The 13335-nt window shown below is 39.9% G+C and overlaps 1 protein-coding gene across 3 annotated transcripts in view; it reads right to left on the reverse strand.

Annotated features, from left to right (window-relative positions):
* LOC126249698 (protein germ cell-less) overlaps window positions 1-13335 on the reverse strand; it is a 123724-nt gene that overhangs the window by 64365 nt on the left and 46024 nt on the right. For all 3 annotated transcript variants that reach the window (XM_049951386.1, XM_049951394.1, XM_049951379.1), the window contains exons 3-5: window positions 7415-7511; window positions 7170-7321; window positions 3494-3624 (exon numbers count right to left, since the gene is read on the reverse strand). In XM_049951386.1, the coding sequence (XP_049807343.1) occupies window positions 3494-3624; window positions 7170-7321; window positions 7415-7511 (380 nt within the window). The remainder of the gene's footprint in view (window positions 1-3493; window positions 3625-7169; window positions 7322-7414; window positions 7512-13335) is intronic.

The following is a 13335-nucleotide window of genomic DNA, read 5'->3' on the forward strand; positions in this document are numbered from 1 at the left end:
GGACAGGTATACACTCGCGCGCACACACGCACGCACACGCACACACACACACACATATATCCATCCACACATATACAGACACAAGCAGACATATACGCTTGTGTCTGTACACGTGCGGATGGATATGTGTGCGTGTGCGCGAGTGCACACCCATCCTCCTCTCCCCCCAAGGCAAGTCCCCCCGCTCCCGGGACCGGAACGACTCCCCACCCTCTCCCCCAAAACCCAAATCCCCCCGTCCCCCCCCGACGAGGCAACCGTTGGCCGCGAAAGCCAGAATCCCGTGAGCATGCCTGTGCCCGTCTGTGTGTCCATTGACGTGCCAGCCCCCTTGTTCGGTATATATAAAAACACAGATGATGTGACTTACCGAACGAAAGTGCTGGCAGGTCGACAGACACACAAACAAACACAAACACACACACAAAATTCAAGTCCTCGCAACAAACTGCCGCCCCATCAGGAAAGAGGGAAGGAGAGGGAAAGACGAAAGGATGTGGGTTTTAAGGGAGAGGGTAAGGAGTCATTCCAATCCCAGGAGCGGAAAGACTTACCTTAGGGAGAAAAAAAGGACAGGTATACACTCGCGCGCACACACACACACACATACACACACACACATATCCATCCGCACATACACAGACACAAGCAGACATTTTGCCTTTACAAATGTCTGCTTGTGTCTGTGTATGTGCAGATGGATATATGTGTGTGTGTGTGTGTGTGTGTGTGTGTGTGTGTGTGTGTGTGTGTGTGTGTGCACGCGCGAGTGTATACCTGTCCTTTTTTTCCTTTTTTCTCCCTAAGGTAAGTCTTTCCGCTCCTGGGATTGGAATGACTCCTTACCCTCTCCCTTAAAACCCACATCCTTTCGTCTTTCCCTCTCCTTCCCTCTTTCCTGATGAGGCAACAGTTTGTTGCGAAAGCTTGAATTTTGTGTGTATGTTTGTGTTTGTTTGTGTGTCTATCGACCTGCCAGCACTTTCGTTCGGTAAGTCACACCATCTGTGTTTTTAGATATATTTTTCCCACGTGGAATGTTTCCCTCTATTATATTCAATCATATATATATATATATATATATATATATATATATATATATATATATATATATATATATATGGTGTTTCAAAAATGATCGGTATATTGGAAACGGCAATAAAAACTAAACGAGCAGCGATAGAAATACACCGTTTGTTGCAATATGCTTGGGACAACAGTACATTTTCAGGCGGCCAAACTTTCGAAATTACAGTAGTTACAATTTTCAACAACAGATGGCGCTGCAAGTGATGTGAAAGATATAGAAGACAACGCAGTCTGTGGGTGCGCCATTCTGTACGTCGTCTTTCTGCTGTAAGCGTGTGCTGTTCACAACGTGCAAGTGTGCTGTAGACAACATGGTTTATTCCTTAGAACAGAGGATTTTTCTGGTGTTGGAATTCCACCGCCTAGAACACAGTGTTGTTGCAACAAGACGAAGTTTTCAACGGAGGTTTAATGTAACCAAAGGACCGAAAAGCGATACAATAAAGGATCTGTTTGAAAAATTTCAACGGACTGGGAACGTGACGGATGAACGTGCTGGAAAGGTAGGGCGACCGCGTACGGCAACCACAGAGGGCAACGCGCAGCTAGTGCAGCAGGTGATCCAACAGCGGCCTCGGGTTTCCGTTCGCCGTGTTGCAGCTGCAGTCCAAATGACGCCAACGTCCACGTATCGTCTCATGCGCCAGAGTTTACACCTCTATCCATACAAAATTCAAACGCGGCAACCCCTCAGCGTCGCTACCATTGCTGCATGAGAGACATTCACTAACGATATAGTGCACAGGATTGATGACGGCGATATGCATGTGGACAGCATTTGGTTTACTGACGAAGCTTATTTTTACCTGGATGGCTTCGTCAATAAACAGAACTGGCGCATATGGGGAACCGAAAAGCCCCATGTTGCAGTCCCATCGTCCCTGCATCCTCAAAAAGTACTGGTCTGGGCCGCCATTTCTTCCAAAGGAATCATTGGCCCATTTTTCAGATCTGAAACGATTACTACATCACGCTATCTGGACATTCTTCGTGAATTTGTGGCGGTACAAACTGCCTTAGACGACACTGCGAACACCTCGTGGTTTATGTAAGATGATGCCCGGCCACATCGCACGGCCGACGTCTTTAATTTCCTGAATGAATATTTCGATGATCGTGTGATTGCTTTGGGCTATCCGAAACATACAGGAGGCGGCGTGGATTGGCCTCCCTATTCGCCAGACATGAACCCCTGTGACTTCTTTCTGTGGGGACACTTGAAAGACCAGATGTACCGCCAGAATCCAGAAACAATTGAACAGCTGAAGCAGTACATCTCATCTGCATGTGAAGCCATTCCGCCAGACACGTTGTCAAAGGTTTCGGGTAATTTCATTCAGAGACTACACTATATTATTGCTACACATGGTGGATATGTGGAAAATATCGTACTATAGAGCTTCCCAGACCGCAGCGCCATCTGTTGTTGAAAATTGTAACTACTGTAATTTCGAAAGTTTGTCTGCCTGAAACTGTACTGTTGTCCCAAGCATATTGCAACAAACGGCGTATTTCTATCGCTGCTCGTTTAGTTTTTATTGCCGTTTCAAATATACCGGTCATTTTTGAAACACCCTGTATATATAGAGGGAAACATTCCACGTGGGAAAAATATATCTAAAAACAAAGATGGTGTGACTTACCAAATGAAAGCGCTGGCAGGTCGATAGACACACAAACACAAACATACACACAAAATTCAAGCTTTCGCAACAAACCGTTGCCTCATCAGGAAAGAGGGAAGGAGAGGGAAAGACGAAAGGATGTGGGTTTTAAGGGAGAGGGTAAGGAGTCATTCCAATCCCGGGAGCGGAAAGACTTACCTTAGGGGGAAAAAAGGACGGGTATACACTCGCGCGCGCGCGCTCGCGCGCACGCACACACACACACACACACACACACACACACACACACACACACACACACACACACACACATCCACACACATACAGACACAAGCAGACATTTTTAAAGACTAAGAGTTTGGGCAGAGATGTTTTTATATATTTTAAGCAAAGAAAGTTATTTTGTTTTTGTTTTGGTTTACATTGGACATTCAAAGAGTTACATAAACAGTCCATCTGTGTTTCTGCACCAGTTGCAGGTAACAGCTGGATAATATTTAAAAAATTCTTTTGAAGCGTTTTGCATGAGATTGTATGGAGCTAGAATGTGTCAAAATAATATAGTTTTATTTCTGACATGCAGCATTGAACTTTAAAGATATTAGTTATGTTGGTTTGACTCAACACTTAATACTTTTCAAGGCTTTTGAGTAAGACGAAATAAAGTGTTTCTGCACCAGTTGCAGGTAACAGCTGGATAATGAGTGTCACATAGCACTTTCATTTACATGGCATCCTAAACTAAGGAATAACAAAATGTTTGATGAAGAGAGTATTACCTGATTGCCTTTATCTGAACAGGGAACTCATTGAGACGTGACAGGAGGCTAATTAGAATGAATTTAAATGCATTCTCCTTCACTACATTGAGGCCATACTCACAAGCAGCCTCATAGTAAACAACAGCCGTCTAAAAGATAACAAAACTATAAGTCTGACAATATACAAGATAAATGAACACATTAACTACTGAAATATTGAGCACACATAGATGAAATTCTAAATTTAAAAACTGCTAATACAAAGTCAAATTAACTATTATTTATACCTTATTGCCTGTTTTTCTACTTTCTCTAGGCTCTATCAAATTCATTTTCTCTGTCTCTTAACACCATTTCCTCCCTCTTTCATCATTTCTCTCTGCTATACAAGTCAATCAGAACATTTTACCCTTACCTTGTAAGCTCATTTTCTTAAGTGGCAGGGAGAATAGAGTGATCAAGGAGAGGCAGAGAAAGTAACAGGAGAGATATAGGTGATGGAGGAGATTAGTGACAGAGAGGAGAAGAAAGGACAGGAGAGAAGAGGAGAGGAGAGGAGAGGAGAGGAGAGGGGAAAAAGGAAGGGGGCCATGGATGACAAGGAAGTCAAAACAGAGTGGAAAGATGCTACAGAAGAAGTGATATGTAACAGTGAGAGAGATACTGTACGAAGATGGTTTGGGAAGGAGAACTGAACTGAGAGAGATGGAGAAAGTGGTGAAAGACCATGGGTGTGGGGAAATAAATGATAAAAGGAATAGGCAGAAAGGAGAGGGAGGACAAAAGACACCTGAAAGAGAGTTTATTGAGTAAATACACAATGCTGAGCTTCATATGGCTTTAAAACTCTATAGATGACTGCTAAATAAAAAGAAGCAAAACGTCTTATAAAATATTTTTGAGAGAGTCACCTATGTGATGAGAAATGAATTAGCCCTTTCAGCTATACAAACATAACTTTGCAAACTGAATAGACATTTAATACAAATGAGCTGTGGGAAGGAGTGTAAGTGTAACTTAAGGTATCAAAGATCTTCATTCTCAAAATTATCAAAAGCAAATATAATTTCAACTCTATAAACATGATTTTCTACTATATTCTTTCTGTGTGTTCTGTTCAATAGTTGACCAAAAGAGGAAGCTCTGACAATAACACTAATTTAATTACTACTAAGTCAAATCGTCTTCATTGATTCAGGTACTGAATCTATAAGAAGCAGATTGTTTGATATGATTGTTCAGCGATACCAAAAAGCTTATCCAACAAGGAAGAAATGTTGTATGAAAGAATCATAAATTGTGACTTCATCCAGAACATTTACATATAATGTCATTGGACAGAAATGAAATCTACTCACAAAGTGGTGAGAGAGCAACACACATAAAAGATATGTAAACTTGCAAGCTTTAGGAGCCACTGGCCCCTCCTTTGTCAGAAGCATTGAAGGGGAAAGAAGAGGAGTGAAGGAAAAGAACTGATAAGGTTTAAGAAATGGGAAGAGTTTGGAAAAGATGCCCAGAACCCCAGGCCAGGGGAGACTTACCAGACAGTACGAGAAGGAAAGACTTATTGTTGGGGTCTGCACCAGACGAGATTTGAAAATTTCAGAGCTAAAAGTTCGGGGCCAGGGTAATATACAAGACAGAGATTACTGCTGAAACAGCTAGCATGTGCTACTAAAAGTTAAAAGCTAAATGCATAGTATGTAATACAGGTGGGAGGGGGGTGGTGAAAAATAGACAGGTCAGAAAATGAAAGCTGTAGAAAATTTAAACAAGGTGAAGGAAGGAGTAGTTACTGAGAAGAAATACTGAGTCTGAAGAAGTTAATGTAAAATAAGGCCAGGTGATGGTGAGGACTAAAGACATGTCGTAATGGCAGTTTTTAGATTCTCTAAATACATTCTCCCAATTAAATTTCACATGGTTCTATTCTGAAACCCATACCACTTTCCTTGCTGTTGACCTCATCCTCACCATGGGTCAGCTATATACTTCCATTCACTTTATACCTACTAACAAACAACAGTACCTACATTCAACATATGCTATCCTTTCCATTCAGATGTTCCCTCCCATACATTCAACACAAATGTATTTGTTCAGATGTACATTCTTTACAGTAATACACCACCATTCTCACCCCAGCCTTCACTGGATGTAATTACTCCACCAGTCTAGTTCAAAAGCAGATTTCCCAACACATCCCATCCAATCATTGTACTGCTGATCCCTCCAAAAAACAGCTTAGGTGTTCAACTCTTGTCACTCGATATTATTCTGGTCTTGAATGTATTAATCAGCTACTTTGACAAGGCTATGACCTCCTAAAATCATACCCTTTGAGGCCTATTCTGTCTGGCATTTTGCCCAGCATATCTAGAATAGTTTTTTATTGCCCTCCCAATCTCTGCAACATCCTTGTCAGATCCTATACTCCTTCTGCACCCACTTCTCTACCCTATGGCTTCTACCCCTATCACCAACTCCACTGTAAGACTTGCCCTCCTACTACCAACTATACCAACCCTGTATCTGGCAAAACATATACTATCAAAGCAACAACTCTGAAATGACCCATGTCATGTACCGGATGTTACTTACACACTGTTCAGCCTTTTACATTGGCATGACTGCCACCAAATTATCAATTAGGGTGAATGGGCATAGGCAGGTGTATACTGACAACACATATATCTTGTTGCAAAGCATGCTCTACAACATGACAATCATGATCTCAGTGCCTGTTTCACCACATGCGCCATCTAGATTCTTCCCCTAGACACCAGTTTCTCAGGACTCCATAGGTTAGAACTAGCACTACAACATGTCCTTGGTTCTCACCACCCACCTGGTATTAATTTATGTTAATTTCTTGCATCTCAGCATTTCTTCACAGTAACTACTCCTTTCTTCAGTCCGTTTTAGTTTTCTACATTTTTCATTGTTTTTACCTGTCAATTTTTCACCGCCCCCTCCCACCTCTGTTATGTACAATGCACATAGCTTTTGAGTCCTACTAACTCATGCATGATGTTTAAGCAGTAATCTCTGTCCCACATATTACACTGTCTTCCACCTTTATGCACTCAGGTTTTCAAATCTTGTCTGATGTAGTCCCCAACAATCAGTGTTTCCTTCTCATCCCATGTTGTAAGTCTCCTCTGACCCATGGTTCTGCGCGACTTTCCCAAAATGTACACCTATTCCTATATCTCTCCAGTCCTTTTCCTTCATCCCTCTTCTTTCCCCTTCAACCCTTCTGCCTGAAGGAAGAGCCAATGACTTGGAAAGCTTGCCTAATTACAACCTACTTTTATGTATGTGTTCTGCCGCTGCTTGATAAGTAGACTTTTTTATCTATCCAATTAAATTATTCAGTCAAAAATTGACTGTTGTTGACAGAATTTCCAAGAAGGAAAGATACATACAGAACAGATATGTTAAATAAGAAGTGAATAAAAAGTATGATTCCTCCTTTAATAAACTATTTCAATGCCAGCTTTAGTATAGACAGAGATGAAAAGGTTTTATAATCACAATCAAAACATAGTGTGCCCTTAAACAAAACGGTATAAAAATCAAAGAACTAGTTATATCACATTTAAATTAAATTTCTCTACAAATAATACTGCAACATAATGTACTTTGTCATGTGAAACAAATGAACTAAGAAAAAACCTCATTATCTTACCTGAGCACACATGGTTTCCAGCATAACTTCACCACACTTCTCAATAATGCCCTCTAACTGGAAAAGTGTTGCTGCCGCTACTACGGAAACAATGTCAGAAGGCTCCAAAGTAGTTTCATCCATATACAAAGATCCAAATACTGTCTGTAAAGCTGAAGATCAAGAGTAGTAGAACTGTGTTCTATTTGGATGACACATAAGGTTAGAAGATCTCATTTTTCATGGAAAAAGGAGATAATACAAACCACTGACTGTTATTTTTGGATCAACAATTTTTATGTTCACAGTATCTTCATCAGCTTCTCTCCATGCACCCGAAAACATACTTGCAAAGTACGGACTCTGAAAAAAAAAATATATATATATATATATTTTTAATCAGAAACTACATAAAAAAATTTTGTGACCAATTTAAATGATGGTGATTTTGAAGTCTCCGGTGAAGATAAGCTCAGCTTTGAGAATGGTAACATTAATAGTGAGAAATGGATGAGGCAAAATTTCATACAAAATTTGCAAATATTGGAGTATATATAGATGTGTAAAAAAAATTCTCCACATACTTTCTGCTGTATATATGCAGCAGCAGCTATGAGACCACTTGTTGAAATGAAAATTACTATGAAACAAAAGTCTACAGTAATACTGAGTAACAATACCACTATTATGCCTATTAAGGAAATATAGAGAACCAGTAACGAACACTGTTGCCTATCAGGTTAAATATGTGCTGAGGCGGTAACTCTATAAATGTCACTGAAAATTGGAGTATATTTTGAGACAAATTGGCACTCACCCTTCAACAATAAATAGAAAAACCCCAAAGAAAAATGAGAAATTTGAGACTTCTTGAAAGAAATAGCTATTTTCTAATTTTCTTTAGCAGCAGACAATATACACACACTAGATAAAAAATTAGCGACAGCCAGAGGACATCAATTAATACTGTGTAACACTGCCTCTGATCTTTATAATGGAATCTGTTCAGCAAGTAAGAGTCCACAAGTTCCTTCAGCTGTGTTGTATCCACCTGAAGCCACTCGTTGATGATTACATTGCATAGAAATACCAAACTGAGGGAATCTTGACTGCTATGTTTTACCTGCTGTCCCAAATGGTCTCCGACATTTCCTATGGGATTAAGATTGGATTATTTAGAGGGATAGTAGAGTTGTGACAGGGTGCCCGAGTGTTCTTCAAACCAGGACAATGTGTGTGCAGCCCTATGAATGTGGATGTTGTCATTTTGGAAAATGGGAATAACCACAGCGTATTCATCATGAAAACACAGAAAAAAAGGGTAATATAAATTTCTTTTATTTTCATGGCCATAAAATTGTTAGGTCCCTAAACTACCCTTTTAATGGGGTGACTAATATTTTGTTTGGTGAGCTTATATCACATCAGCTTGAAGTCTATCCTCAAAATGGCGTTTGGATTATCTGATCATGCGTAATGTAGGTAATTCACTTAGCATGTCAAACTTTTACAGAAGTACATGGAGAAAATGGCAGCACAAGTGAGGGTTCTACCTACTGTTCTCCCAATAACTATTTCACAACACTGTAATAACAGTTACTGCAAAAAAATATAATTTAGTAAATTACATGGGGGCCTTGTCTGAGGTACTTCATTAGCAAAAAGTCACATAATTATCCAACATGGATTACTATTCCAGCTTTATGTGAGAGTGCTTATTTTGCTGCACCCGTATCCCACATTTTTCTTTTACTAGATATGTACAATCTCACACAAGTTTTCATCAATGAGTAACTATTAACAAAATAATAACTATAAGCAAGCCTGCTGCACCCAGTATGAATTTGATTCCAATGTTTGGATTATAGTTAATACATAGTATCTTAAGATAAGAATATTATACAGAAGCTTATGCAGAAAAGTCAGAACTGAATGTTACAGTGTGTGTATGTGGAGGTAACATTGCTGCTTTTTCATAATTATGACCAAATTAATAGTGCTGCCAAACACTATGGGACCAAATGTCTCCCCTCCACTGAATGTATGCAATGTCATGCCAATACTACGCCATGTATCTGTGGATACACAAATGCAGGGACCCTGTGCCATTACAGGCACGAGAATTATGACCAGAAAGTGCATGACTGTAGCAGCCCAAAAGTTTGAGTACCTTACGAGTTACATATACTCAAGTCCACTACATTACGGTGATGTTATCGTGAAACTGAAAGGTTAAATGGCACAAACACCAATCACTGTATCAATATGCCCTAAAAATGAACTGATAGGGACTGCTGAAAAGTAAAGCCTTCTATCTGAAACAAGCACCACACATTTTTGTCAGCTTCTGTAGACTACTTCTGTCATAGACCAGAAACCTGGTCAGGACAGTATGATCCATCAAGAAGTGAAAGGACTCCGTTTTCATGGTTGTGCTGCTGCTCAGAATTTTGTGACAAGAAGAGTGAAGACATGAAGTCACTTGTAGTGACACTTAGTGGAAAGCATACCTGGTAGTATTAGCAAAAATGGCTATACATGCTATGTTACACATTTGGTACCTCAGGCATGAACAACACTAAAATATAGATAACAGGCTAAACTGGGAAAACATCCACCAAACCCTACAAAGGCTTAGTTCAGCAACATTTGATATCCGGACAATCGCCAAAATTGGAGACATCAATGTCTTAAAATCTGCTTACTCTGGTTACTTCCATTCACTTGCGTGTTGTGGAATTACCTTCTGGGGCAATTCACCATTGTCAAAAAAAGTCTTTACCAGTCTGAAAAATGTTGTCCAAGTTTTGTGTGGAGTGCCTCCATCAACCTCATGTCTTAACCTTTTTAAGCAAATAGGAATACTAACCACTACTTCACAATATCACTTTTCAATCATGGCATTCATGCTTCACAATCCTTCTCAGTATGGAAAGAATGAAAATACCATCATTGGAACACAAGAAGGAAATGTGACATACACAAGTACAAAAATCTTCAATGCACTTTCAAATAATATTAAGTGTCTATGAGGTAATAATGTACTATTTAAAAGTAAGAGACAGGAGTTCTTGCTTGAAAAAAGTTTCTATTCTCTAGAAGTATTCTACAGCAGAGATAGCTAAGGTTATTTATCATGTATTATAGTGTATTCCTGATTCAATATATCTTGTTGCTTTAATTAGATTAATTGGTAATCTGTAAGTCAACAAGTTGGTCACATTTACCCTGTAAAATAATTGTTTAGATAAAATGTGAAAACTGTATTTTAACCTCTGTTTGTGAGTGTAATTAGAACTTACAGATTGTGTTACTTTATTATTATTATTATTTTCAATTTGTGTACTATCTTTGTTTATTGTCCTGATGGAAACAAGTGTAATAATGACTTAAATGTTTTGACTCGTTCCATATCCATGCAAAAATGGATCTACGGGATACATATTACAATAAATAAGTAAATATATAAATGCTAGAAAATATTTGTATATCTAAAAACAAAGATGACGTGACTTACCAAATGAAAGTGCTGGCAGGTCGACAGACACACAAACAAACACAAACATACACACAAAATTCAAGCTTTCGCAACAAACCGTTGCCTCATCAGGAAAGAAGGAAGGAGAGGGAAAGACGAAAGGATGTGGGTTTTAAGGGAGAGGGTAAGGAGTCATTCCAATCCCGGGAGCGGAAAGACTTACCTTAGGGGGAAAAAAGGACGGGTATACACTCGCGCACACACACACATATCCATCCACACATATACAGACACAAGCAGACATTAAAGTCTGCTTGTGTCTGCATATGTGTGGATGGATATGTGTGTGTGTGCGCGAGTGTATACCCGTCCTTTTTTCCCCCCTAAGGTAAGTCTTTCCGCTCCCGGGATTGGAATGACTCCTTACCCTCTCCCTTAAAACTCACATCCTTTCGTCTTTCCCTCTCCTTCCTTCTTTCCTGATGAGGCAACAGTTTGTTGCGAAAGCTTGAATTTTGTGTGTATGTTTGTGTTTGTTTGTGTGTCTGTCGACCTGCCAGCACTTTCATTTGGTAAGTCACATCATCTTGGTTTTTAGATATATTTTTCCTACGTGGAATGTTTCCCTCTATCATAACCATATCATTAACTAGAAAATATTTGTTTATACTGTATACATCACCTAGTAAAAGCTCTTTAATCTCATTAATATGATGTATAGAATGTAAAGAGTATTGAGTCTCTGGTACTCAAAAGGATCATTTTTCAACAAAGTTCACAGCACTGCATTCAAGGGCAAAGTATTGGCAGTAGAATGGATTCTTGTTTGCCTTAATTAGCTGAAAACCCTTGCAGTATCATGCTGAAATAAGTGCCTCTATTCTGAGCTGTGAGGTGTGGAGTGTAATTTGGTTTCTTCTTGCAAAGTTCACAGCTTGTGGTATCATGGCCGCATTCTCGCTTCCCGAGCACGGGGTCCTGGGTTCGATTACCGGCAGGGTCAGGGATTTTCACCTGCCCTGAGATGACTGGGTGTTTGCGTTGTGCTCACCATTTCATCATCATTCATGTAAGTGGCAAGATTGGACTGAGCAAAGGTTGGGAATTTGTACGAGTGTGGATAACCGCACAGTTGAGTGTCCCACAAACCAATCATCATCAGCATCACCATCTTCTTGCAAAGTAAAATGTGCGGTTTTAGATTTTTAGTGAAATCAAAACTGTAATGAATCAGATTGTAGTGTCGGCAGACTTGCCAACACTACGCACACTAATTGAAAGAGGCGGCCAAGATGCACGCGCTAACTCACGAAGGATGGAGTGAGGTCTGAAACAGGATTCGTAATGAATGTGATAAAGAAAAGAACGTAGCTACTAGAACACTTAACTTTTATATCGTCCTTTGGTATACAGCATTCTTGATGATACAAGTGAGACTATCTTGAGATACATGCAATGGTACAAATGGCGCCCTGCTAGGTCGTAGCCATGGACTTAGCTGAAGGCTATTCTAACTGTCTCTCGGCAATTGAGAGAAAGGCTTCGTACGTGTAGTCGCTAGCAATGTCATCCGTACAACTGGGGCGAGTGCTAGTCAGTCTCTCGAGACCTGCCTTGTGGTGGCGCTCGGTCTGCGATCCTGACAGTGGCGACACGCGGGTCCGACATGTACTAATGGACCGCGGCCGATTTAAGCTACCACCTAGCAAGTGTGGTGTCTGGCGGTGACACCACACAGATAATGTGTACAAGTGCTTTTATGAGGTTAAAGCTGACAGAATGAATGTTCACGATGAACAAAGGAGTGGGCATCCCTCAATCATGACTGATGAGATGGTGAACAAGACTGAAGAATGATTTGTTGTGCCCATCAATTGACTTTGGACGAGATGAATAAAATGTTTCCATACACCTCCAAATCTCTTCTGCATGAAATCATTGCTGAAACACTGTTTTCAAAAACTGTGTTTGATGTGGATACCAAAACAGCTCATATTTCAATACAGTCAATGGTATTGTATCTTAATGAGAATTTCTCAAGCACTTCAAACTGGAAAATGAACAATTATTTGACTGTACTGTGATTTGTAACAAAACATGTGGGACCCATTACATCCTTGAGAGGAAAAAACAACCAATGCAGTCGTGACACCATCCTCACCATCAGCGAAAAACTTCAAAACTGTTCTTTCGACCTGAAAAATTGTGGCCTCTTTCTTTCGGGACACTAAAGAAATTCTCCTCGTTGACTTTTTAGAAGTAATCCTGCATGGTACTGTGAAACTAACAAAGACTACAGAGGGTGGTACAGAACAAAAAAATGGGAATGTTAATCAAAGGAGTGTGCTTGTCGCAGGATAATCCGAGTCATTGCACAGCCGATAGCAAAAGGAAACTCCTGGATTCATTAGGTTGGTCCATCTTCAACCATCAAGCTCACAGTCCTCATGTGGCACCTACAGATTTTCATCTTTTCACCCCTCTGTCATTGTTTATAGATGTAAGAAGGTTTACTGCTGATGATAAGATTAAGAGGATTGTCAAACAATGTGCCAAACAGGTGAAAGTAGACTTTTTTTTGACAGAGGTCACCCTTCTGCTCAAGAAATGCATGGAGAACCAAGGTGACTACAGACAAATGTATTGTTTTAAACAGTGGAAAGTAAAAGATGGAATTACAACAATATGCAAAGGATAGATAACCATTCA

This window comes from Schistocerca nitens, chromosome 1 (genome assembly GCF_023898315.1).
Source record: "Schistocerca nitens isolate TAMUIC-IGC-003100 chromosome 1, iqSchNite1.1, whole genome shotgun sequence".
Lineage (NCBI taxonomy): Eukaryota > Metazoa > Arthropoda > Insecta > Orthoptera > Acrididae > Schistocerca > Schistocerca nitens.